At 45.4% G+C, this 27,100-nt stretch overlaps 2 protein-coding genes, 1 long non-coding RNA gene and 3 other non-coding genes across 6 annotated transcripts; 5 read left to right on the forward strand and 1 right to left on the reverse strand.

Moving 5' to 3' along the window:
• The first annotated feature begins 1,130 nt into the window (after positions 1–1,130).
• On the forward strand, positions 1,131–9,305 carry RPL13A (ribosomal protein L13a). The gene is made up of 8 exons (XM_035135708.2): positions 1,131–1,217; positions 2,728–2,800; positions 3,591–3,656; positions 5,426–5,527; positions 7,200–7,285; positions 7,491–7,550; positions 8,731–8,853; positions 9,199–9,305. The coding sequence occupies exons 1-8, from the start codon at positions 1,203–1,205 to the stop codon at positions 9,283–9,285; spliced, it is 612 nt and encodes a 203-aa protein (XP_034991599.1). The 5' UTR covers positions 1,131–1,202; the 3' UTR covers positions 9,286–9,305.
• LOC118095934 (small nucleolar RNA Z195/SNORD33/SNORD32 family) lies at positions 4,996–5,079 on the forward strand. The gene has a single exon (XR_004693847.1). It is a non-coding gene; the product is annotated as a small nucleolar RNA Z195/SNORD33/SNORD32 family (small nucleolar RNA).
• LOC118095936 (small nucleolar RNA SNORD34) lies at positions 7,336–7,414 on the forward strand. The gene has a single exon (XR_004693849.1). It is a non-coding gene; the product is annotated as a small nucleolar RNA SNORD34 (small nucleolar RNA).
• On the forward strand, positions 8,108–8,194 carry LOC118095935 (small nucleolar RNA Z195/SNORD33/SNORD32 family). Its single transcript, XR_004693848.1, has one exon. It is a non-coding gene; the product is annotated as a small nucleolar RNA Z195/SNORD33/SNORD32 family (small nucleolar RNA).
• Positions 9,306–9,582: 277 nt separating the features above from the next.
• LOC118094926 (trans-1,2-dihydrobenzene-1,2-diol dehydrogenase) lies at positions 9,583–21,474 on the reverse strand. The gene is made up of 7 exons (XM_035135707.2): positions 21,184–21,474; positions 17,622–17,733; positions 15,732–15,895; positions 12,968–13,220; positions 12,728–12,852; positions 11,251–11,401; positions 9,583–10,487 (listed from the first exon to the last, which is right to left on the reverse strand). Exons 1-7 carry the CDS (start codon positions 21,271–21,273, stop codon positions 10,348–10,350), a joined length of 1,035 nt encoding a protein of 344 aa, XP_034991598.2. The 5' UTR covers positions 21,274–21,474; the 3' UTR covers positions 9,583–10,347.
• A 3,647-nt stretch (positions 21,475–25,121) lies between these two features.
• On the forward strand, positions 25,122–25,660 carry LOC132593043 (uncharacterized). The gene is made up of 2 exons (XR_009558476.1): positions 25,122–25,332; positions 25,516–25,660. It is a non-coding gene; the product is annotated as an uncharacterized LOC132593043 (long non-coding RNA).
• The last annotated feature ends 1,440 nt before the right edge of the window (positions 25,661–27,100 follow it).

Here is a 27,100-nt window from a genome sequence, read left to right on the forward strand (position 1 = left end):
TTGGGAATATTGAATGGTGACATTCCAAAAGAAAAAAACTAAATTCTTTCTGTACGCAACATCAGCAGGGAGAATTCTGGTGGCTAAGTACTGGAAGGGTAACCAGGTACTGACCCAAGAGGAATGGTTATGTAAATTATGTGAATATTTGGAACTGGCCAAATTGACCGATATAATAAGACTAAAGCCAATACAGTCAAGAAGGAATAGAATTGCTTGAATGACTACAGTGGTACTTCGGGCTACAAACGCTTCAGGTTACAAACGCTTCAGGTTACAGAACTTTGCTTCAGGATGAGAACAGAAATCGTGTTCCAGCGGCAGAAATCGTGTTCCAGCGGCAGCAGGAGGCCCCATTAGCTAAAGTGGTGCTTCAGGTTAAGAACAGTTTCAGGTTAAGAACGGACCTCCGGAACAAATTTTTAACCAGAGGTCCCACTTTATTTAGAAAGACAAGGTTCTAATGTAAAAATTTGGCTGTGTCTAGAATGACCTTGAGAATGAAAAAGGGGAAATATACATATATACACATCTATATATTAAGATGAAGATAATACTGAAATTCAGATAAAATATGAAAGGTGAAAGGAAGTGTTGTGAGAGTGATGGAAGTCTGTTGTTGTTGTTATGTAAAGTAGTGTTTATTGTACCGGGTATTAAAATTTTATATTTTTCTTTATTCTTTTACTGTCTACTTTTCTTTGCATTTTTTCTTCTTTACTTTTTCTTTCTTTCTGTTTTATTGGATATCTTTATGTATGGCTTTGTTCTGATGTATTTGCAATATAATCAAGATTTTTTAATAATAATAATAATAATAATAATAATTTATTTATTGGCCAAGTACCAACCAAAAAAGAAATAAAAGACTAATTAATAAGAGTGACAGCTCTAATACGTTACAACAAGCTGAGGGTGGAGTGGGGAAAATGAAGCCCAAGCAAAAGGCGCTTCGCTTCCCGTCTAATGTTGGAGGTTGCTCCAATACGCAAAAGGTGTAGAGAGGCGAGGCTGCGTTTGACGTCATCAAGCCCGGCCGACGACGGCGGTGTTCACACTGTCGGCTTCGCCGCGCGGCCTTGTCCGTCAACGTCATTTCCGCCCCTGCGCTTTCCGACCTTTTTCGGTAGCAGCCGGAAAGGGTAACCCCGCGGCGTGCGCTGGGCGGAGCCTCTTTTTCGTTCGGCCGCCGAGGAGCAGCCATGGCGGAGCCAAAGGTGCGGCTGATTCTGGGGGGTTTTCGGTTGCTTTTCTCGGAAGTTAGCTGGCAGGGAGGCCGCTGAGAGGGCGGGCGGCGAGCCTCGTGCTGGGCCGCATCCCGCCTCCTCCTTCCCTGCTGTCGGCTGGTGGGGATGAGGCCAAGGAGGGTCGGGGGGCCTGTGGCGTGGAGGGAAGCGAGACGAGGCTGCCGCGTTTGCGTGCGGGGCCTGACCCTGGGCCGGGGCCTCGGACGGGGTTAATCATGCTGATGATGCGCATGTGTGGAGTGGCTCCCCGTCACCGCGGACTAGCTACTTGGATGGGGCATACATAAGGACCGCGTGGTACCTGCGAGCAGGCCTCGCCCCCCCCCCATCACCACGTTGCTATTTTCCTTCTTTAATCGGAAGCAACTTCTTTAATGGGAATCTACGGAGGACTTGACATTTTCAAGTTTATGTTGAATGGAAGGAAGAATTGGGGTGTTCAACGGCAAAAAAATCATTTAAGGTTATTTTTTAATGTTTAAATGTAAATCGGTAGGCAAGGTATGAAAAAGAATGAAAAAATGTCTAGGTACACGCCAGCCTTGCTCGTCTGGTGTGAAAGGAGAGGGGCTCCTACAAGCAACTGCTCTGCACCATCACAATCTTTCTCTCTATTTTAAATGTGGCAGCACATCTTTTTCCAGCAGGAGTGCTTCTGTGCAGGATCCCAGTCAGGAACCTGTACTCTTCTTCGGGATACCGTATTGCATTATTTCTCTCTCCTGGCCCCACTCTTCCCATGCTCAAGCCTTTGCACATCTGAAATGGTGTGGTGCCTCTGAGCTAGCCAATATCTCCAGCTCAGTCCTCATTTTGCCACCATTTCTGTTGCTTCTTTCCACCAGTTTGCTATTATAGAGTGTTATAATTTAAAAAATTGGCTAGTAGCACCTTAGAGACAAACTAGGTTTGTTTTGGGTGTCACCTTTTGTGTGCATGCACACTTCTAAGGTGCTACTGGACAATTTTTTAATTTATTTCAACTGCGTCAGATCAACAAAGCTACCTACCTGAATATAGAGTTATAGTTTGTTACACAGGTTCTCGGTGTATACAAAGTGGGGCTAACTGTACAGCTATATAATAAGCTGGTGTGGGTGAAAAGGAAGAGCCAATAAGGTAAAATCCTGGTGCAGCAGCAGGCACAGTATTGCAAGAATAACAGCTTTTGCAGTAAGTTTGGCTATGCAGGAGAGAACTGGCAAATAAGGATGCAGATGTACTCTTGGGAAATAGGAACCAGACTACTATGCAGTGTGATAGGACTTAGTTACGTCATGGATGGAAGTAAGCCAAACCCTGACACTTCCTCCGCTGTTTTGGAAGGGTTGGGAAAACCCCATGGCTTCACTCAAGAGACCTTTATTATTGCCAAAGCATTAACATTTACTTTGACTAATAATTTTTTAATTTTGCTCCCCCCCCTTGTTTCTTTTATCAGCTCACATGACCCCCAACTAAAACACTTTTCTTTCTCCAGGTGTTGGTGATTGATGGACGTGGCCACCTGCTGGGTCGTTTGGCTGCCATTGTGGCTAAGCAAGTCTTGCTGGGTAAGATTCAGTTTCAGGGGGGAAGAGGCTCAACCTACTGAGTATTACTAGCAGGCAGCGGATACACAGTTTTCTGTGCTAACAATTCAGCTCTTTCTGATATACTTTGGAGTAGTCTGAGGATGTTTGTTTTTTGAGCCTTGCAACTGTGATAGCAAATTCTTTTGCTCTGGGAGTGCTTTGAACTTAGATTTCTCTAGGATTGCAAAGTGAATGTCGCCTTTCAAATTAAGAGGCATAGTTTCTAGTGTAGAGGATGATAAACCTTTTTCTGTCTTGCGGGTTACATTCCCTCAGGGGTGTTTACTGGAGGGTGCATGCCAAGTAGGAGAATCAGATGAAAAGGGACCAGGTTTCTGCTGCTACTCCCCAAATGCTATTAACCTTGCTACATAGTGCTATTAACCTTGCTACATGGTATGTTCTGAACTGTGGCTGTGCTGGCGGGGACTAAGTTGCCAGAGCCTGGGGTAGGGGCTCAGCCTAGGTTCATATATTTGAAACACATATGCTGTTACATTGATTTATGAGGGAAGATCCATGTGATTTCTGAGCTTTCGTTTGGCCAACTTTTGAGCACACCGCTGAGAAGGAGTGGGGTGTGTGTGTTGTGTACTAGGATGATGGACTCTGCTTGCAAGTCTCAGGCCAGGGGCTAGGAAACATGAGATTTCCTTGTATGTAGCAGGCAGGTAAAGTATTGAGTTCCTCTTCTGAACTTTAGTGTCCAGCCTGTGCTCTGTGGTGAGGACACAATCTCAGTTTGCACTCTTCCCCCTCCCCTTCCCAGGGCGCAAAGTGGTAGTCGTGCGATGCGAAGGGATCAACATATCTGGCAACTTCTACCGTAACAAACGTGAGTACCAAAGCAGATTTTAAAATATGTCTAAATGTCTGGCTAGGATTCTGTTCTCTCTCAAAGTACTTGCATTATATTGTGGACAGAATGTTTCTCCAAGCCTGTAATAAAGCAAAGTCTCCATCTGTGACAAGCATAGCCAATCCTTCAGTCTTTGAGGCTGAACAATCTTATCCTCGACAAGGCTGGGAAACCTGTGGTTCTTTAGGTGTTGTTGGATTCCAGGTCTCATAATCTCTGATCATTGGCCATGTAGACTGAAGCTGATGGGAGTTCAAGTCCAGCAGTATCTTGAACGTTGCACGTTAACCTCCCCAGGTGTAGAATAAAGTTGGCATTATTACAGAGACCAAGTAGTACCATACTGACTTCACAGGTTTGAAGCATAAGCATTATATGCTATGAGGCCCAGTGGGTTTTTTTGGGGGGGGTGTTGTTTACTGGGGAAGGTGTATGCTTCCTCAAATGGGAGGATTGGCAGTGATCCTTGAGTCTCCAAGAAGACTCACTAGAGAGCAATAGCATTTATATGAAATGTAGCTGAAGACTTTTTTTTTCTTGCAAGTGATAACTAGGGATCAGAGAGAAACCTGGGAAGCTGCCTCACAGCAAGCTCCAGACCATTGTTTCATCTAATTCCATATTGTCTCTGGCAGCTCTTCAGTGTTTCAAATACAGTAGGTCTTTCACTTGACCCTTTTAAATGGAGTAATTCTCTAGTCATTATAGCTGCAGAGGTGGTTTGGGTCAGATGTGGATGCTACCTGCTAAGGACTCCATAAAGAGAATTCCAGAGGACAAAGAGCCAGTTAACGGTGGACTGCTCAGCTCTTTTCCCTGCCTGTGCCAGGTCTAGAGGAAGGAGATAGCATTGTGGCAACTGACCATCTCTGCAAGTGTCATATTTGCATAAATTCAGATTCTGGCTTTCCTTGTTGCCCCAAAGACATAGCATTGAGCTTATAACTTTATTATTATTATTATTATTATTATTATTACCCACCCTATTTCCCAAAGAAACCCAGGGCTTGGTGTGGTATTGTGTTTTAATTTGTTGGAAGTTGCCTGGAGTGGCTGGAGGAACCCAGTCGGGTGGGCAGCATATTAATTATTACTAACATTTAAGAGCATATTTCAAACATTTACAAACAATTTAAAGCCATCTGCAGATATGGAGAACAGCTAAAAACATTTTTAATTGTTCTGTTGTCATTCTTGCCAGCTTCCGTTGGCACACTTATGATATTGTGTCGTGGACTAGCTAGCCAGTCGTAACTGCCACTGTTGCTCATTGGTGTGCAGTGGCGTTGGCTTGAGGAACAGGATGGGTGAGATGGTGGTCAGTGATGATGCCTTTCCACCATTAGTTCGAGTGTCATGGCCATGAGATAACTTTACATGCACTACCATCTGAGACCACCCCTCGCCTCTCATGGCAAGTTCTGCCTCTTTGGTATCCATTTGATATAGAATATTTCCTCATCAGCATGCCTTGTTCTTGTACAAATCATAGAGTCTGTAAGACCTGTGGTCTGCATGGAGACCTGTTCTGACTGCTGTGGTTATTAACCTGAGGCAGTCTAAACATAGTTTCTAGACAACAAGAAATGAGTAGGTGGGTCTTGAAAAGTTTGCAAACTGGCTTGATAGCCATCACGCTTAGGTAAGTAGTATACGTATAACTGCATATCTGCTAGCCTCGTGCTCATGGTAACTTTCTTGCCTGCCTGTTCTAACCTTGCCATTCTTTTTTCCCATTCTCCCAGTGAAGTACCTTGCTTTCCTGCGTAAGCGTATGAACACCAACCCGTCCCGTGGTCCTTACCACTTCCGTGCCCCTAGCCGGATCTTCTGGAGGACAGTGCGAGGTAGGTGTATTCTCAACAACTTTTATCTGACCAAGAAGATAAATTAACGTGTTGGGGTGTGCCCATCACATGGTATATTCACAAATCAGTATTCAGTGGGAATCAACAGTTCCACTAATTTGTGTTTTACCACTTTTACTAAAACATGTTAAGACTTTAACATGAAACCATTTCTAGTCTCTTGCCTTTTTCATATATTCACTCGTGGGTCTCTTTGGTTCCATTTCTGTGTTAAATGTGTGAATTTTTCTCTGTCTTTTACACATGCACTTAGATACAGTGGATGCTCAGGTTGCAAATGTGATCCGTGCAGGAGGCACATTTGCAACCTGCAACACCACGTCTGCGCACGCGTGTCACAATTTGGCACTCATGCGCAAGTGCGATTTAGTGTTTCTGTGCATGCGCGAGTGCTGAAACCCAGAAGTGACCTGTTCCAGTACTTCCGGGTTCAGCGTAGTACACAACCTGGAGAATCTGTAACCTGAGGTATGACTGTATGGGCAAGTCCCAATTTACGTGGGGGTTATATTCCAAGGCACCGCGTGTTGAAATGAAGTGAGTATACAGTATTTGAAACACCATTGAAAAAGCCTGCAAACACCCCCTTTTGTGATGTTTTGGGGTGACTTCCAGGTTCAGCGTGCATGGTCACACACATAATCAGACACACCTAAATGATCACTCGCTGCCTGTACACATTTTGATGTGTTCTGAGCTAAAAACTATATCACAGTATTCAGAGAAGTGTGAAAACCAGTGGATAGCTGTGTTCCAATGCCCGCTCATGTCTTTATATTGCAATTAGCAAAGATCAGTTTTTTAAAAGCTACCCTAATACTGGGTGGTCAGTATATACATCCCAATAGGTGTTCATTTCCAGAATTTGCCCTAAAGAGGCATGTTGTTGTTAATAATAATAATACATTTATTATTTATACCCTGTCCACTCTGGGCAGCTTACAGCATATATAAAACAGAAAAACATCAAACATTAAAAACTTCCCGATACAGGGCTGCCTTCAGATGACTTCTAAAAGTTATGCAGTTCTTTATCTCCTTGACATATGTATATACAGTAAAGGTAACGGGACCGCTGGTCATTAGATCCAGTCGTGGACGACTGAGGTAGCGGCGGACTTCTAAAAGTTATGCAGTTCTTTATCTCCTTGACATATGTATATACAGTAAAGGTAACGGGACCGCTGGTCATTAGATCCAGTCGTGGACGACTGAGGTAGCGGCGCTCATCTTGCTTTACTGGCCGAGGGAGCCAGCGTACAGATTCCGGGTCATGTGGCCAGCATGACTAAGCCGCTTCTGGCGAACCAGAGCGGCGCACCGAAACGCCATTTAACTTCCCGCCGGAGCGGTACCTATTTACCTACTTGCACTTTGACGTGCTTTTGAACTGCTAAGTTGGCAGGAGCAGGAACCAAGCAGCGGGAGCTCACCCTGTCGCGGGGATTCGAACTGCCGACCTTCTGATCGGCAAGTCCTAGGCTCTGGTTTAACCCACAGCTCCACCCATGTCCCACATATGTATTTAACCCACCCTCAAATTTTTATTCTGAATTTCACCCTCCTTTTTAGAGGACACATACTGCTCTTTATCCTATACTAGGAGTTCTGCTTCTCCTCCAGCCTCTTCACATCTCCTCTCCCTTTGCAGGAATGCTTCCACACAAGACCAAACGGGGTCAGGCTGCCTTGGAGAGGCTGAAGGTCTTTGATGGCATCCCCCCTCCTTACGATAAGGTAACTTTCCTTCTGTCTTTGGTGCTTTGCCATCATTATTCTTGATCCTGTTCTGTCAGTGATGTTTCTCTTATACCTACATTGTTTGACTTGAAGAGTGAGAAAAAAAATCTAAACACTGAGGCAGATATTGTACCTCTGGGAGTGCTCACAGTTGCCTTTGTCTTGCATATATTACTTAATGGGACATGTGTTCCTCCTACAGCGCAAGAGGATGGTGGTCCCTGCAGCTCTGAAAGTGGTCCGCCTCAAACCCACACGCAAGGTATTTTTTTAAAAAAAATTTAGTAGACATCTTACAACTCCAATGAGGGCCACACAAAGTGGCTTGCCAACATTTCTGCATTCCAGTGCCATAAAGCACTAACTGGGGGAGGGCCTATAATGCCCCCTCCTCCAAGTTAGACCTGGAGCTTTGCATGCATAATGACTCAGGTTCACCCTCCAGCAACTCCAGTTGAAAATCTTGTGTAGTTTTGTAAAGAGGTAGCCTGATGCCTTGGAGAGCAGCAATACTGGAGCAAATGGACTGACTCACAATAAGCTTTATATGTTATTGCTGGAAGCCCCCACAAATAGTATTTAAGAACAAAATTCTGAAGGAATTGCTTTGGGAGCATACTTAAGTCTATTAATGGGACCCACGACAGCTTACTTTCTCCATGTGATCATCTAGAAACCTCATGTCATAGTCAAACCTGCCTTGTCCCCTACGCAACTGGTTTCTTTGGGTGCTTCAACCTATCAGAAGCCGCCTTAATACTGTTCCTGGCAAGATGGCCTTAGCTACTGCGCTCACCAAGTGTCCCCTGCTGCTATTGGCTGGTCAGTGATGATGACACTCCACCATTAGTTCGAGTCTCAAGACCATGAGACCACAACTCTTCATGCACTACCATCTGAGACCAGCCCCTCATAGTTGGAGCTTTGTGCTTTGAGGGGGAGGCCAAACGGCCCTTTTGGGTAATCAGCAAGGCATATCTAAATTAGAGCAGTTTGTGAGCAGCAGGAATTTGAGTCATCTGTGGCATTGTTCAGATTTTGTTGCGTTCCAACTCCCATCATTCTTGATCGCTCTAGTTGGGGCTGATGGGGGATAGAGCAACAACTACCAGAGGGCCACAGGCTCCACATCCCTGTTCATGGCGTGTGCTGTATTGAGGGCTTGGATGGAGGGTTTGCCTGGTTGTGAAAGTGCCAGGAAAGGAACTGATAGTCTCCCTAGGAATCTTATTGAAAGCGGAACTCCGTGGGCAATAGCATGTGGTTTGGGGGGAAAGGCCTCCATGCAGTTGCTGTGTGGCATTCAGTGGATAGAGGCAAGAAGGGGGTAAGCAAGGAGGTAGCTCCCAACTTTGTGTGTGGGCAGTGACATCTTGTGCAGTGGAACAGCACCCTGCAGTGCTGGAGGCTTGTAAGCTAATGCACGTCTTTTCCAACCACAGTTTGCCTATTTGGGTCGCCTTGCCCATGAGGTTGGGTGGAAGTACCAAGCCATAACAGCTACCCTGGAGGAGAAGCGCAAGGCAAAGGCCAAGATTCATTACACAAAGAAGAAGCAACTGAAGGTGAGTTAGCCTGAACTCCTAATTATTGTGGGGAGTGTTCTGGGTTTAGTGGAGAAAGGAACTCCTCTCCCTCCCTTCCCCCTTTTAATTTAAAAATGGAGAGGGAGGCAGAACCTAGATTATTATTACAGGCAAGACGAGTGTCCATTTATGCCACACCAGCAGGTGAATAGGCTTCAGATCGTTGAAGATATCCTAAGCTGAACTTTGGTTAATTCCCCCCAACAGTTTGTTTTCCATCTGTATGTAAGGTTGTGTGTGCATGTTGTGCTCTCTTAACATCAGACCTCTTCTACTCTTACAAAGCCTACCTATGAAATGACCTTTTCTTTTCTTTTCTTGTAGAAACTCCAAAAGCAGGCAGAGAAAAATGTGGAGGGCAAGATTGCAAAATATACAGACATCTTGAAACATTACGGCATTCTGGTTTAAATAAAACTATTCACAATAAATGATATAGCTTACAGGTTCTTGGTTTTGTGTCTGTGCTTTAAAATCACATTTAAGTTAGCCGATCAATAATTGCTACAGCCAAATTCTCTTCTGCAGTGGAGTGGAGTTGAAAGGAAAAGAGGCATTGGTGTGAGTAAGTGATAAGATTTCTTGATTCTCTGGCAGAGGAACTGCTGCACTTGGGAGATCATAGTTCTATGAATGAGTTGGATTGCTTTATAAGAGGTAAACAATGGGAAGGGTATTGGTCCTAGTCACTTTAAAAAAATTGCTTGATTGACACTTCACTTCTGATCTAGTGCTCAGTCCTGTCACTTGGTGCATTAGAAGCCCTTCCGTCTTTTGGCCTTGTGCTGTACACAAACCTATTCATGCTTTGACAGTAGGGTTCCCAACTGCTGAACCCGTCTTAAGTATGAGAATAGTCTTAGTTAGAATGAACTTCAGCTCCATGCCATGAACTGTTTTACTTATGTCACACTTCTTAACATGTTTGGCCTACTTGCATCTCTCTCAATTGCTGACCCTCCAGTAACCAAATTTATTAGCATCACCTTTGATTCTGCCGGCATGTCCATTTTAGGCATGCACCAGAGATCTCAATTTCCCTCTTCTATAAATGTTCCGTTTAGGTACCATTAGAGAGAACACACTAGGATTTGTGAGTATTGGCAATAAGGAGCGGGAGATAAATATTTTAACTCAAAATAATGACTTCTTACCTCATCTTGGTAAAAATGCTAATTATGGCTGTGTGAAATACATCCAACCAATGGGAGTAGCTAGATTAGCGAGGGATGACCATTTCTCCCCTGAGTTCCATCCCTTTGAGGAATTAACGGGCATGTAATAACTCTAAGGGCTAGGTGTTTTAAAACAACAGTAGATGCAGGGAGAATATATCCTGGCCACATTTTAAGATAATTTGTTTTCCAGGTAGACAAAGTTTCCATGCGCTCACCCAGACAGTACTCAACAGCATTCATAAATGTAGCCATTCTTCAGGTACTAGAATGTTTTCTGACAAAAAAAATTGAAATTTTATTTACTGCTCTTAGATTGGTTGATACATTGGACACGATCTTGTTCGTAGATCACACCCACTTGCCTTCGTGCTTCATCAGAGATGGTTGCTATGATTTCACTCTCGTGTAAAGGCATGATAGGACTTTCCTTCAAACCTGCACAAAAGACAGGTTAATAGAACCTGGATAAATATGGTAGGTATAGTTCTGAGGTTTGTTGAGTTTCAAAGTAGATTTAGACTGCAATCCTATGCAAGTTTTCCTGGGTCTGTAACAACGATGTAGGAAATGGTCCATTCATTTATCTAAGCTGATAGATATCCCTCTTTTAGCACAAATCTAAGTTATACAGGGTCACATTTATGGCAGAGTTTTTAGGAGAGCAGTGTTAGTGGACAGAAGGGATTTGCTGTGATGTCTATATGGAGTCTCCAGATTCAGGGCCAGTATGCCTCTGGGTAAACAGTTGCTGGTGTGCAATATAGTAGGGGAGAGGTCTTGCCTTTCATGCGCTGCTTGTGAGATGCTTGGAAGCTGGGGCAGCCCAATACATTTTCTTGTTTGAGCCAAGCAGCAAATCAGGTGCCTCTCCCCTCCCTGGTATTACAGTAAATTTCCAACAGCAATAAAAAAATTAAATAATGACTTTCTGTCCTTTCATGTAATTAAAATTTTGATGGCTCGCTTTACCTGCTGGGAATCTTTTGCCATCCAGATTTTGCTGAACTGCAACTCCCATCAGCCCCAGCAAGCAGGGAAGATAGAAGGTGTAGTTCAGCAACATTCTAGAGGGCCAAAGGTTCCCCACACCCGACCTAATGGTAGGGTCGGCCCTCCTCAGAGCCATGCAGTTGCCCTCGTTGGATGCTAGATGAGCTATTCACACTCCTCAAAAACACCACTTCCACAGGAGCCTTACCCTTCAGTAGGCACTGCCGGACATGTTCAGCTTCGTATCGCAGCCCAATGTCGTTCTCGAAGAACAGCGGTTCAGGAGGAGTTGGCAGGGGCCATTCCCACCGCTTTCCTTTGAGAAACATGACTGTGGGGCTGTTCATGTGGTTGGGGATCTAGAGAAAGAGAAGCAACATGCCTTTTCTGACGGGAAGCAGAGAAACACTGGAATTTGTCTACTCTGAGAATCAAAGCGGCAATATTCTGTGACCTAGATTGTGCTAGACTCCCATCTCCCTGATCAGCCTCAGCTAAGGGTGTCAGAGAATTCCAACAGAAATGGAGAAAGAAGTGGAAATTGCCACTGTTGGCCTTTTCGTTCCATGTGTGTGAATCAGAAATCAAGGTTCGTTGCTGTTCTGTGAGGTGAATGGGGAAGAGAAGCCACTGCTTCTCAGAGGCAGAATTGCCAGAAACACCATTGGTATTGCTGCCCTTTGGTTGCTAGGGGCCTGCCCTCGTCTGTGGGGTGTTCCAACTGCTTGAGGAGTTCTCACGTCTGAGTATTATACACGTAGTCGGGTGAGGCAGCTCACACTGAGGGCTAGCAACTTGGGCGATCATGGCATGCAAAGGCAACTTATGAATCAGAACCATTTGGGTGGCAGCTTAAATTCTACGGCAACTCTCACTACCCAAGCCTAAAATCTCTGCTTCATGTCCTTGCCATTTGGACTTCATTTCCCTCCAACACGACCAGCGGGGTGTAGATCCCTATTTAGCCATGAATAACTTCAGGCATCATCTTTCTACTTCACAAGGTTGTTGTGACTTTAAAAGTAGTGAGAGGCAGACCTATATATGCTGCCTTGTATGTCTTGGGAGGAAAATTTGATATAGAAGTAAGTAATCCTAATTTTGAAAAGGAAGTGCGCATCTTCCTCATCACCATGTATAATATACTCACCTTTTATGAATCCACAATATTCCATGCTATGGATGGGCAGAATGGAGATGACATAATACTACGGTATATGATTTGCAGTAAATTCACATGGGTTTCCGACTTCTACTAGCTTATCTATAGCAGGCATCCCCAAACTGTGGCCCTCCAGATGTTTTGGCCTACAACTCCCATGATCCCTAGCTAACAGGACCAGTGGTTGGGGAAGATGGGAACTGTAGTCCAAAACATCTGGAGGGCCGAAGTTTGGGGATGCCTGGTCTATAGTAACAACAAAAATTGTGTCCGTCCTGTTCTCCCTGAAGTTTGGTATTTGAAATTCTTCATCTCGAAGTAACTCAGGTGCAGATTTTATAGCATATCTATCCCAGGGTATGGATCACAGAGTACAGGAGGCCACTGGCTCCGTCTCGCTGAGCCACCATTTTGTACACCCAAGCCTCCATTTTGTACCTGTCGGTGGACCTTGTGCTTCTGGTAAAGTAAACAAAGCCCATCTCACAAGTCAGGCTTCTGCCCACATCACTTAGCCAAGTACCTTGATGATCCCATCAGTTCCCCCAATTAATGCCTCTCCTGGTAGATTGATCATCATGGTGCAATTAAGCACAGCCTGCCGGTTCCCTGAGTAGTTGAGGACGATGCCAACAGTTTCATCCGCTCCTGGGAAGCACAGAAAAGGATGTGATGCATCACTAATCCATATCTCCCAAACCTTAATTATAGCCCCAGGGCTCCCACAAACTCCACTCTCTTCACCCCACTGTAGCAACCTCACCTGACTCAAGTAGGAACCCTGAGGCCGTAATGCTTTGTGGCTTCTCAGGCCCAAAAATCATCGATGCAAACTGAATGAGGTAGCAGCCCAAGTCCAAAATGACGCCTCCACCCAGTTCTTTATCCACCAGCCTTGGGATGTCATCCATCCGAAAGCCTAGTTGAGCTCGAAGCACCCTTAAGTCCCCAAGATCCTTCTTACTTAGCAGAGTGCGGATCTGCTCGGATACAGGGAAGAATCTTGTCCAGAAGCCCTGGAAGAGATGGAGGCTAAATTTATACCCTGCATTTCCATTCGGGAAAAGAAAGGGGGAGTGGGTATGAAGAACAATTTGGCTTTCAAAGCAGAGTTTCAGAATCTCGGGAACTTCAGCCTGTGTGCCTTACTAACAAGTGTCTCAGCAAACCAAGTTTCTAGTCCTTAAGATATTTAAAAGTGTGTGGGCAATGCCTGGTGCAAACTGTAAAACTAAGAGAAGGCTGAGAAGGGGGTGCATCTTGTGAATAGGTCCCCCCCCTCCACAGTGACTAGTCTTTAATGTGTTAGGTGCACTGAAATTTTAGGTAAGAAAAAATCAAACAAGCTCATTGGCTTATAAATCCAGCAAATAAAGCACTAGACTGGCTAGGGAGAGCCAGTATACTGTAGTGACTGGCAGGAGATAAAACTGGGGGGAAAATAAGTGGGGTGTATGGAAAAAAGAGTGATTCAAACACGTGAATGTACTAAAGAACAGGATTTGGGAAAGAGCCATTGCTCAGTGGCAGAGTGTCTGCCTTGAGTGCAGAAGGTCGCAGATTCAATCCCTGGCAGCTCCAGGTAGGGCTGGGGGAGAACTTTGTCTGAAACCCTGGACAGCTACTGTCAGTCAGTGCAGACAATATTGAGCTAGATGGACTGTTGGCCTGATTTGGTAGGAGGCAGCTTCCAATGTACAGTCATACCTCGGGTTGCGAACGCTGCGGGTTACGCGTTTTCAGGTTGCGCTCCGTGCCGAACCCAGAAGTACCGGAACGGGTTACTTCCGGGTTTCGGCGCATGCGCAGAAGCGCCAAATTGCGTCATGCACATGCGCAGACGCAACACAGCGGGTTGCGAACACGCCTTCTGCACGGATCACGTTCGCAACCAGAGGTATGACTAGAATGTGCAAATCAGACTACTTTGCAGTATCTATCCAAGTTGGAGAATCCTCATACAGATTTCAATTCTATCCTGGCAATTATAAGGGCTAGAAACTTCCAGGTGTGTTATAAATTGAAACAGAAAGCTGGAATTCTGCTACATTTGCTCACCTCTTTGCCTAAGGCGGGAGATGAACTGGTAGAACAAGGAGGGAGGGAGTGCATGAGGCAGGGGAGAAAATGAGCAGGGAGTGCAGTAATATATATGGGTTTATTAGAGTCAAGATCTACAAAAGCAAATGTGCAGGATTAGCAGCATGTGGCTGGAAATCAGTGACAGCCCAGACTGCTAACAGTCTTTCCAGGACCTTGGCAGTGCCCCAGAGTTCGCATGGCAAAGGTTGCAATGTCAGCTCGCGCCTTGCAAAACTTTTAAGCTTGCCACATTTATTAGATTGCCAGTTTCCCGTCTGTGCCTGTCACAGCTGCACAATGCTGACATTCAGCAGACAAAACATTCTTCCTCATGTCTGCAATCATAAGGGAGAGCTTCACCTGCTGAATTTCTACATGTTGCACAGTATCTATATGGGAGTGTTGCCAGAAGATGATCAGTGGGGACAACTCTGGTTCCTGCATTGTGGTTCCTGCAGCTTAATTGTGTTATCTTGCTATCAGTTGACCACAATTCCTTTGGTAGCTACATATCTAAAAGAGAATCTCATCCCTTATATATCCAGCTGATCACCATGCTCTGCAGGAGAGGGCCTTCTGTAAATGCCATCTCATCGGGAGGTCCATTCTGTACAATGCAAGAATTGAACCTTTAGCATAGTGACACCTATCCTTTAGAAATCCCTCCCATTATATGTCAACCAGGAGCTGTTGGTAAGGTAATTTGGGCCCATGTTGTATAGGGCCAGGTGAATTAACACAAGACGCTTGAACCTGTTACCAATTTATCAGTCTTCCCATTATCAGATATTGTGGTTTGTTGCTCTCTAATAAGCCAGAATCGGCAAACACGAGCCACAAACCACAGCTTTGAGACTGGCTAGCAAGACAAACCATGATCCCTGGTTGAGATGTAACAGGAAACCAAGGCTTCCTGGTTGCAACAGGGGAGGACTGCACAATAGCATAGTGCTCATTCAAAGTAAACCATAATTAGCTAGAAAGGCCACCTCTAGACTGTCAGTAATTTGCTGGACGGATTCAACTGTTTACCAGAAAATTTAGGTTTTACACAATGAAAGTGGATTAAAATATCCTGTTGCTCTTGTACAACAAATCCACTTTTTCTTTTTTCTTTTTTTAAAAAAGGACTTCTTGCAGTTAGGAAAGTGATGGAGAAATGTACTAAAGACTGTGGGAGAAACAACGGATTAACAGAAAGATGTAGAACTACTGGGCAAAAAAAATCAGATGAGTGCTCATTGCCATATAACCTCAGTGCAAACAAATCAAAATGAATGTTCAATGAAGACCAGACCTCTGTGTAAGCTTTGTGCAAGCAAATCAGCATGAATGCTCAATAAACTGGCAGAAATAGGACTTGAACCCATATCTTGCAGACAGTCTTCACTCTTTTTCTGCTGTATCACACTGGCTGCATCCCACATTGGCCCAATATTTCCTACCTCCATGAGGAATGCATTGTTCTCTCGAGCCACTTGTACCATGTCCCAGACTTCTGCTGCATTCATGCCCATGGGTTTTTCACACAGGACGTTCTTCTTCGCACGGAGGAAGAGGAGGACGAGTGCATGATGCTGAGTATGGACCGACCCCACATAGACCACGTCTGAAAGAGGGATCCCGGCAGATGGGGAGGAAACAAAAACTTTAGTCGCAAAACCTGTAGGCTCAACCTCAGTCTCTTTTCTGTGGCCTGAAACTAGTGAAATGATAAAGGAGTTTCTGAGGAAATGTAGAGAGCATTCCCTCACCACTAACTATCACAACCAACCCCTCAAAGATCCGGGATTAGTGGACAAAGCTTCCACGTTAGAAGGTGGGACTTTCCGTGGTAATTTGAACCCCACCACTACAAAACCACCGGAGGGAAACCAAGAATCTGAGTTTTGCTCCTTATTCTGGCTGGGCTCCAGATCCTGAGAAGGCTGAAGTATGTTTAATATAGGTGTCTGTGGCGCTGTGGCTTTAACATGGGTTAAACCACAGAGCCTAGGGCTTGCCGATCAGAAGTTCAGCGGTTTGAATCCCCGTGATGGGGTGAGCTCCTGTTGTTCAGTCCCTGCTCCTACCAACCTAGCACTTCGAAAGCACATCAAAGTGCAAGTAGATAAATAGGTACCGCTCCAGCGGGAAGGTAAACAGTGTTTCCGTGTGCTGCTCTGGTTTGCCAGAAGCGGCTAGTCATGCTGGCTCCCTCGGCCAATAGAGCGAGATGAGCACCACAACCCCAGAGTCGTCCATGCCTGGACCTAATGGTCAGGGGTCCCTTTACCTTTTACTGTTAAAATAGCAGCCTATGGGCCTGGCCTGATCCAGCCCATACAGCAACTGAGCCACCAGCATCTCACTGTCAGCCTCTTAGCAATCTACCCATGGGGAGGGGAAATGTGCAGATCATTTAGCTTCTGTTCTGCTCTTTCCTTCCATGCAGCTTCTTCATGGAGAAAGAGAGACACTTCTGTGCTGAACTGTGAAGACGAAACTTCTGTTTCTCACACAGCTCTGACTGTCTAGAAATGCTACCATCTCCTCATAGAGCTATGGGTTGAGGGGCTATTTGAGCTGAGCTGAGCTACTGTATTTCTGTGCCGCTTTTCATTAAAATGAATCTCAAAGCGGCTTACGAACAATAAATAACAATAACATAATGACGCATAATAGAACATCATGAAGAAATACAACATAAAGCATATAAAATAATTAACAAATCTGCAACAAAATGATTGCAACCTGCAAAACACTATTAACAGAAAATAAGCGAAACATCACAACTACAACAAAAGTAATGTTATGTGATTAACAAATTGACATTTGCAATCTATAAAACAATATTAACAACTCCAACAAATAGCAACTAAAAAATATAAGCTAAGCGCTGTTAAGTTCATACACACACTCTCCACTCCCTTATGCCTCATAATCTTTCACTCTATTTAGTGCATTAAAATACACATAAGATACACATAATGCCCGTTGTTAAGCAAGCTCAGCAGTCTGACCTGGTTTGAGACAGCTTCCTATTGTTCTTTTGCAGGGTCACTGAGAGATGTGTACAAGGGACAGAGATAGGGTGGTGTCTGATGTCTTCCTGTCTGAATGCTGATTCCACTTTGATATCCATATTCCATTAGAATAGCCTTCCCTAACTTGGTACCCTCAAGATGGGTACAACTCCCATCATCCCTGACTCTGGGCCGTGCTGGTTGGGCCTGATGGGAGGCATAATCCAGAACATCTGGAGGGCACCAAGCTGGGGAAGGCTGCCTTAAAAGATCACACCTCGTTCCCCTTTCCCTACTCCTGACTGATTTTCCAAGCTCCATCCGCCTCACCTATGTCAGGGTCCGCTGCCAACTCCTCGTACGATCCATAGGCCTTAGGAATATTATGCTGCTTGGCATATTCCTGGGAGCGCTTGAGGTCTCGAGAAGCGATGGCGGCTACCTGGGGAGGGAAGACCCAGCCTATGAGACAAGAGGTCGTGAACAACAGAGCCTCGCATTACCCTAGTTTGTAACTGAAAGCCAAAGTAATTTACAAACTGATCACTTTTTGTACCATCACAAGAATGATAGGTGTCTGCTTTATAGTGAGTCAGAGCATTGGTCCATCTACGGTAGTTTTAATATTGTCTGCACTGACAGGCAGCGACTCCAGGGTTTCAGATAGGGCAGGGGTGTAGAAAGGAGGGAGCAGGGTGCCTGCCCTGGGTGTCACCCAAGGGGGGGTGTCAAAATGGCGGCCGAGGGCTACAATCACTGTAGGGCGGCCGAGGGCACGCACGTGCGCTGTCATTAAGGGCACCGCTCAAGCGCTGTTGCTATCAGTGCCGCGCACACTGTGCCGTCCATAGCAGCAGCACACATGCGCCGCTGGGTGGTTTGCTCTGCCCCTCGACACTCTGCACCGGGTGCCGGAGAGCCTTCCTTCGCCACTGAGTCAGGGACCTCTTCCCCCATCTCTACTTGGAGATGTCAGGAATTGAACTTGGGACCTTCTGCATGCAAAGCAGATGCTCTACCTCAGGCATCCCCAAACTTTGGCCCTCCAGATGTTTTGGACTACAATTCCCATCTTCCCTGACCATTGGTCCTGTTAGCTAGGGATCATGGGAGTTGTAGGCCAAAACATCTGGAGGGCCGCAGTTTGGGGATGCCTGCTCTACCTACTGAGCTATGGCCCCTTTCAAAAGTCAATATAAAGAATGGTGCCTTTCACCCTCACCCTCAACCCATGTGAGTGATGATAATGTCCTTTAGTGATTATGAGTACAGAAGCAGCTCCTCTTCTGGGTTAGATCTTTTCACAGCATTTGGCAGTACAGTGGTACCTCGGGTTACAAACACTTTGGGTTACAGACTCCGCTCACCCAGAAGTAGTACCTCGGGTTAAGAACTTTACCTCAGGATGAGAACAGAAATCGCGTGCCAACGGCGCGGCAGAAGCAGGAGGCCCCATTAGCTAAAGTGGTACCTCAGGTTAAGAACAGTTTCAGGTTAAGAACTGACCTCTGGAACAAATTAAGTTCTTAACCTGAGGTACCACTGTACCTCGGGTTAAGAACTTTACCTCAGGATGAGAATAGAAATTGCACGGCGGCAGCAGGAGGCCCCATTAGCTAAAGTGGCACCTCAGGTTAAGAACGGTTTCAGGTTAAGAACGGACCTCCGGAATGAATTAAGTTTGTAACCAGAGGTACCACTGTAATGCGCATCAAATTCTGACAAATCCTGAATCTCGAAGTGAGGTGTGGTGCCTAGGAGGGATTTCATGCATACCTGAGGTGAAGTGGGATCTGTATGAGGCTGCACATATCAAACCCAGGAACCCAGGTGTGTGATGAAGAGAGGGAGAAGCTTTGCAAAACTAAAACTTGTGTCTCTAAGCTTAAGGGAAATGCCAGGATCAGGGGCAGGTGGATGGGCTTTGTCAGCCTGGCGCAGCGTGTGAAAAGTGTGGAGTGCACAAATGTTTAACAATAAGATGTATAAATGCTGCACAATCAGATCAGGATGAATGCTCATTATCACATAACAACCCCACAAACAAATAAGAATGAATGTTTAATAAGAAACAGGCACCATCTATCATATGTGGAAGCAAATTAGGATGAATGCTTAGTAATCAGATCATCTGGAGGAGATCGTTGGGAATCTTTCTGTGTTTTGTTTTGTCTGTTTGAATGAGATACCCATCAGAGCTTTAAGAAGATGACGCCTTTGAGCTGAGAGAAGGAAGAAGAGAGGTAGCAGAAATAACAGCTGGCAGTTTTTCAAAGGCAAGAGACAGAGAGTTGGGAGCTTTTAGCTGATGTTAGCTGAAAGTGGGGGTGTAGCCTTGGGCAGCTGCCCAAAATGCACTTTTCTCATGAATACTGTACATCTTTTCTCTCGAAGGAGTGGCAGTCATGCTCTGCTTGTTGTTGTTGTTTTTGTCAGTTAGTTAAAAGAAGAGACTACGACTACCCAGTACTGCAGCAAAATGTTGCAGTGTGAACTGCTGGACACCAGCTACTCTTTTCCATGTAACCCTTTCTGCTCTGGAGAGCTGCTTCTAGGCAGTGGAAACAGGCTAGCCCAATCTTTGCCAGCCTAGTGCCCTCCAGATGTTTTGGAGGGCACCAGGTTGGGAGAGCACGGCCTAGACGAAACCATGTCCGTCCTGACAATCCTGAGCTAGATGGACCAAGTGGTTTGACTTGCTATAAGGCAGCTCCCTGATAAATCACACAAACCATGCATACAGGTTCACATAGACAGTGTTATACAGAAGCAAAGTGACCAAAACTGGAGCATCAGCAGTCAAAGAAAGTGATGGTTCCTGGAATGGCAGATCAGGAGAACAGCAGCCCATAATATAATATAATGGAATGGTACTGCTATTGGGGGTTCCACCCCTGCACTTCTTGTTTTTAAGTTACATTTCTCACCTTTCATCCAAGGAGCTCAAGGTGACGTGCATGGCAATCCCCTCCCCATTTTATCCTCACAGCAACCCTGCGAGGTAGAGATTACTGGTAGTTTGAGAGACCGTGAATTGCCCAAGGACACCCAGCGAGCTTTATGGCTGAGCCAGTTTTCCCCCTCAAAGTTGGGTCCTCAGCCGTTGTTGGACTACAACTCCCATTATCCCTAGCTGGCAGGGCCAGTAGTTGGGGAGGATGGGAGTTGTAGTCCAACAGCAGCAGGAAACCCAAGTCTGAGAAACACTGCTGTACACTACGCCACGTTCACTCTCCTTGTCAACACTTAATCTCTGGCAGGACACCTGTGTCTTTTAACACTCGCCTGTGAAGCAGAAACAGAGAAGGCAGGGGCTTTTGAGGCATGAGAAACCGCCCTACACCATGTTAAACCGCTAGTCCACCTCACTCGTTCAGTATTGCTGGCACTGACTGTCTGCAGCTTTCCAGGGTTCCAGGCAGTGAACCCAGCCCTAGATGGAGATACCAGGGATGGAGTTTGGGATTTTTTGTATGCAAAGCATGAGACCCACAGCTGAGCTCATAACCGAGCTTCCCCTCAAATAAAATGGGGGCAATTTGTCCCTCTACCCCACTGCTCTTCCAGGCCTTTCTCCAGAAAGTAATTCTTTCTCCAGAATCACTACATGAGAATATTATTTTTTTTAAATAACGGGCAACAGCAGAGATAGACCTTCTTCCTGCAAAAACAACGTGCTCCACCGCAAAGCTAAGGCCCCTCACTTTTCTAGCATGGGCAGGGAAAGCTTTGCCAGCTATGTTTCTAGTGACAGGGAGCTCTTAAAGGCACAGAAGCTCTTCAGGAAGAAAGCTGGGAATTCTATCTGCAAATTGTGATAGAACCTGGTCTTGGCTGCCCTGTGGACCCATGCCACCCAACCACTCCATATGTGCCAGGCCTGTTATCCAACCTTGTGATCCACTGCCGGCAAAGTCTTCAAGGCCACGATGAAATCATGGCTGATCTTCCCAGCGGAGCAGATTCCCCAACGGAGAGCCATTTTGAGTTCCTGAAGCGATGCGGCGGAGAGGTGATGTTCCTTCTATCTGCCTGCTTTCTTCAGGAGGCTGCAGCAGTTTGTCACTCAGCTGCCTACACAGAGGGCTGAGGCTTAGCGTAAAGAGGCAGGCTGGGGAGCCCAGGGGCAGGTAGAGGCCTGCTTGCCTACTTCCAGAAGTGTTCGCACAGGTGAGAAGAGGAATGAGGCAATGAGGCACAGGAATCCCGGTTTTTCAGGGCAAGCGCGTGGGTTGAACACATGACCCACGCTACCTTACACTGAGTCAGGCCGCTGATCCATCTAGCCTGGTAGGGTCTACTTTGACTATGGGCAAGAGGGTGGGGAGGAAGACCCATTCTGCATTTCAAGGTGAAACTGAGTAATCTGCACTTTCTGAAACAACACAGCCATCGAAACACAGCCATCCTTTGAAATTCTCCAAATTCTGCCATGCCAAGTAAAAAGGTAAAGGGACCCCTGACCATTAGGTCCAGTCGTGACCAACTCTGGGGTTGCGTGCTCATCTCGCATTATTGGCCGAGGGAGCTGGCGTATAGCTTCCTGGTCATGTGGCCAGCATGACAAAACCGCTTCTGGCAAACCAGAGCAGCACATGGAAACGCCGTTTACCTTCCCGCTGTAGCGGTTCCTATTTATCTACTTGTACTTTGACGTGCTTTCGAACTGCTAGGTTGGCAGGAGCTGGGACCAAGCAACAGGAGCTCACCCCGTCGCAGGGGTTCGAACCGCCGACCTTCTGATCAGCAAGCCCTTGGCTCAGTGGTTTAACCACAGCGCCACCTGGGTCCCCGCCATGCCAAGTAAAGTGCGCCAAAAAAAAAAAGTGTTTTCAAAGGTCCAGAAGAATTGCAAGAATTCATGAAAATAACATTCGAAAATTGCATTACATCCGTGGGCATTCTGCAAATGTCTGTATATGAAGCAACACGGCATACAACCATGTATATTACATTGGGAGAAATTCTTACGAAAATGCTGGTGAATTTTCATGCGGACTTTAGAAAAAAACAACCCCAAAAACCTGACGTGGAAATGTGGAGATTGGAGGATTGGGAGGGGTGTGTGTGAGAAACTGAGGGAACCCAAACTTGACAGTTTCCCCCCCATCCCCAATTCTGAACCTGATTGCTATTCGAGAATTCAGAGAAGGTGGGATTGGGCCCTTCCCCCAGCCTAGGCGCTTGAGATCCTTGTAAATGGAGATGTAAGAAACTGAATCATGGACCATCTCTCTCAGTGCTCTGTCATGAAGCTGATTCCTGAGGATCAGTGGACGTTTTGCAGAGTTCAAGCAAGCATCTCCACCCCCAGCAAGCTGTCCATTACTGGCTCCCACCAGCAGGCAGCAAAACTGGGCAGCGGCTAAATTCAGCAGACATCACAGAGCTGCATAACAGGTAGAAATCAACTGACAAAGCTTTTTCTCAGTGATGCTAGCAAAAGCTTGTTTCCTGGTACTTAGGGTCTGTGTCTGTTACAGGCAGCAGTCTCCACCCTACGAATCTTCCTCTCTCACAGCTCCTTCACTGCTTGCATTTCAGAGGGTAGTGAAAGCTTTGTGTGTGTTTCATGGATCTATATGTCACTTTGAGACTTTTTGGTGGGAACTTGTGAATAAGTGAAAATAGTAATAATAATAATAATAATAATAATTAATTTTCTAGGGTTTAATTGTACACTGCTCTCACTTTAGAAAGGAAGAGATAAATAATGTAAATCAATCAATCAATCAATCAGCTTTCTTTCTTTCTTTCTTTCTTTCTTTCTTTCTTTCTTTCTTTCTTTCTTTCTTTCGTTACCTGTCCTCTCCTGCAACATCCCAGGGCTAGTTGCAGCAACAGAATCATACAACTGAAAACAAGCATACGAGTTTACAGTATATACAATTATAAAAGCAAGGAAAACACCACCAGAGAAAAGAAGTGGGTACCACAAAAATATCTTAACAGTCAAAGGCCACAATGAAGAGGTGTGCTTTCAGCATATGAGGGAGGATGTGCAATGAAGATGCTCGATGCACCTCTTCACCCTGCTTATTGCACCACTGGCGGAGGAAGAGGGTGCGGTGGGATGCAGTCTGCCCCGGATGTCATCCCAGAAGGGGGGTGACATTGCCGCCCCACTCCCCTGGGACGCTTGCCCTGCCCCTGCGGGCGGCTCGCCTCGCCCCCGGGTGCACAGCATATGCGCTGTTCTGGGTGCCGGAGCAGCTAGCTCCGCTTCTGCATTGCACACTCCCCTTTTCCCATGAAACCCAGACACCCTAGAACCTGTTTTTAATTAGAGGAATTAGCTCTGGAATATAGTGAGTCATTATGAGGCATGTGTGAAGTGCCTTGCTGTTCCTGCACCATTAATGCCATTCTTCTCATCACCCCCAGATCTGAGGAAGCTGTGACAGGGTTTCTTGGTAAAAACTGAGGCTTGTTTCCTGGGTTTTCTTTTATGTCTCTCATTTGGTCATTTTTGTGACTAGCTTGAGGGAGAGTTCTGGAGCTTCTGCATACTGTTTCCTGACTACTTGGTTGGACCTTCCTATCCACATAAAAATGTAACGCTGTCGTCACACAGCTACTGTTGATTTCAAAATGGTAGTTTGAAACAACTGCAAAGCTTTGGATAAAGCTGTTCTTTCTGCAAGAGGGGTAGGTGGGGTTGGCAAGCAATGTGAGCAGTGGCAGCAACCCTTAGTCAGAACATCAGAAGAGCCTGCTGGATCAGGCCAGTGGCCCATCTAGTCCAGCATCCTGTTTTCACAGTGGCCAGTCAGATGTCCAAGGGAAGCCCATAAACAAGACCCAACTCCCAAAGTTTCTAGCAATTAGGATAATACAGTGGTACCTCTACTTACGAATTTAATGCGTTCCGAATGCACATTTGTAAGTCGGAAAAATGTGTAAGTCAAATCCCATAGGAATGCATTGGGAGAAAAAATTCGTAAGTCGAAGCAACCCTATCTAAAAATTCGTAAGTAGAAAAAATCCTATCTAAACCGCATTCAAGATGGCGGATGGAGCTCCGTCCATAAGTAGAATCATTCGTAAGTAGAGTTATTCATAAGTAGAGGTACCACTGTAATGGCAATGCGGATTTTGAAATTCTCCTGTAAGGAAACGCAGTTGTGAGTGGACCCCAACAACAGTGAGCTGACTCCAGTAACTTACTGGGCCGCCAGCAATTTGTGTCTTCTGTTTCCTTGTTCCTTCACACCCACTCTCTTAAGCTGGGTGGTTGCAAGATTTTATCTCTTAACCCCTCCCTTGTTGTTTTGACAACCTTCTCCAGGGGAAAAATGGGGTGCTATTTTTACTTTCAGGTGCCATCTGTTTTCCTGGCAGCAGCGGTGCATTTTGCAACACCCTGGGTGTAAAGCCTGTGTCAAGCTTTGGCTTTAAAGTGGCTTGATTAAAACTGCTCTGCTATCCAGATGCAATCTCCATTGAGTTCAATGAGATCTGCATCCTATGACATATCATTAGGAACAGATTCTGAACACTCATTATTTCCTCCCAAACGAAACTTGGAATTGTGGGTGTCTTGAAAATACTGAGTATTCTGCAGAGAGCCTTGTGGGTGTGGCAGCCATGGTGTGTTGTATCCCCTTCCAGCTTTGTAGCATTCAAAAGTTTTCGGTGTTTTCTGCTCATGCCGACTGCCATATTTCTAGTTACAGGTAGGTAGCCGTGTTGGTCTGACGTAGTCAAAACAAAATTTTAAAAAATTCCTTCCAGTAGCACCTTAGAGACCAACTAAGTTTGTCATTGGTATGAGCTTTCGTGTGCATGCACACTTTTTCAGATACCTATACGTATCTGAAGATACTGTTATGAAAAATGTACCCCAAAATGCGTTGCCTTTTAAGAAGGACAGACGCAGGTCGGAAGCTCCAAAATTTGCGCTAAGTTCAGCTCCGCCGGGAAAATGACAGAGACCACACGATGCTGTCAGGAAAAACAAACTGATCCCTTTATTGCAGAATGCAAAGCTACAGCTGTAGGGTCCCTGCCTCTGGAAAGAAGGAAGGAACCCCGGGAAATGGTAAAGTCCCCTTATATACCCTCTTGTTCCTGTATGAAAATCTCTGGACTGGGAGGGGGGGGAGACAAGGGCGACTGGAGGGGGATCGGATTAGCTGGGTGCGGAGATGACCTTTCTTTTCAGATGGAGAGATGTCAATCTCTCTTCTCCTGTCGTTGATGGCACTCCCCTTTGTTTTGACAGGTGGGCAATCCTTCGAGATGGGCGCAGGAGTGGAGCGATTTCCTGACGATTTCCATGAGGTGATTTTCATCCGGCAGGTGTTTTCCTTGAGGCCGCGGAAAGATGGACTATGGCATGTTTAATTTGAATAAAGTTGTCAAGCTAATCCTTCTATTGTCCATGTCTTCCTTCGTTGGGTATGGGGCGGTGATGGGGGAGGTTTCAGGTGGGCTTGGGGTCAGAGAAGGGTTGCTCAGAAAATAAGTATGGAAAACATTTCTAATACATCCTGACGTATACAGTCCTAAAATATAAAACAGTGATATTCTAATACAAAGAGATACTAACAATCTATTTTCTAATACAGTGGAACACTAGTCTAATTAATCAAGAGTAATACTGAGGTTGCGGTTAGGCCAAGCTGTGGCGGCGAAATGGTGGTGCGAAGGACTCTGGGTAGCCGTAGCTGTCAAGCTGCGGTTACCCCTCTCTGTTCATTCGTAGCGGTGTGTTGGAAGTCCCAAATGTGAATTCATAACAATATCCCCTCTCTGAGGCAATATTGTTGTGTAACAACCAATCATTGCCTCACATAATCGACAGTGACGTATTCTCCATTTCACTGTATGCAGCAGTATTCTAGCACTCATGGGAAAAACAAGTGGTCTATGCTTTACATTTACCAGAAGATCCACCAATATTGACTGGAAAGTGCAGTTTGTTTGTTTTTTTTTTACCTTTTTGTGTGTTCTCAGGTGTGAAAGCTAGCTCTCCTCTGGTCTCACACCTCCATCATGGCACAGCAGCAACAATCCCTGGTGAATCCCCTTAGGGCTTTCATATCGACCATGTCACCTGTCACTCACCATAGCTGCCACAGGTTTGGACATGTCATGAGAGAGATGCCTTTGCCTTGGGCTTTCTATGGGATTTTTTTATTATAGGCTCTGGTCTTGCACTGTAGTAGGGAGTTGCTCAGTTACTCTTAAAGGGAGAAAGCTACTTGCACCTTGGATACACTTGCCCAATTAGAACTGACCCAATTATAATTTATACAGCCCCATAAAAACCATTCTGAAAAGGGCACATGTCCAAATTGGTCAATTTAATTCTATAAGGAATCATTCCAGGTAAATCAAGGCATATACACCTTCTTGTATCTGCTGGTTTCATGAATCCTGAAACTGCTTCTTGGTAAAAAGAAGGCTGTGAGTCCTCCATTGGGCGAGTCCTCCATTGGGCGTATAAGGAATAATACCACCATTGGGTGCATAAGGAATGTTACACTATACAATAACTTACTATACATAAAACATGAAAACAATTACACACAAAAATGCCCCCCCCTTTGTGGAAATAACATATACTTGTCAGACATAGGTCAAGGTTTCTGCAGAATATCACGTAACATAAAACATAATTATATATCAGTTGCACAGTCTTGAGGGCACAGTCTAAAATAAAAAAGAAATATCCTTGTAACTCATTCCCCCCCCCTTGTCAGTCCCATTTGACACATTTCAGCATTCCTACATAATAACACATAATGCATAAAACCTTCACATTGTTAAGTCTACACCATTTGTATATCTTGAGGCAATTGGGT

The sequence above is a fragment of the Zootoca vivipara genome, chromosome 13 (genome assembly GCF_963506605.1).
Source record: "Zootoca vivipara chromosome 13, rZooViv1.1, whole genome shotgun sequence".
NCBI classification, from domain to species: Eukaryota; Metazoa; Chordata; class Lepidosauria; order Squamata; family Lacertidae; genus Zootoca; species Zootoca vivipara.

Coding starts and splice junctions, on each gene's coding strand:
- RPL13A (XM_035135708.2), top strand. Junction 2,801..3,590: donor GGCTAAGCAAGTCTTGCTGG/GTAAGATTCAGT, acceptor TCCCCTTCCCAG/GGCGCAAAGTGGTAGTCGTG. Junction 7,286..7,490: donor TCCCCCCTCCTTACGATAAG/GTAACTTTCCTT, acceptor TTCCTCCTACAG/CGCAAGAGGATGGTGGTCCC.
- LOC118094926 (XM_035135707.2), bottom strand. CDS start 21,273: ATGGCTCTCCGTTGGGGAATCTGCTCCGCTGGGAAGATCAGCCATGAT. Junction 17,734..21,183: donor TGCCGGCAGTGGATCACAAG/GTTGGATAACAG, acceptor TTCCCTCCCCAG/GTAGCCGCCATCGCTTCTCG. Junction 12,853..12,967: donor AGGGTTCCTACTTGAGTCAG/GTGAGGTTGCTA, acceptor TGTGCTTCCCAG/GAGCGGATGAAACTGTTGGC.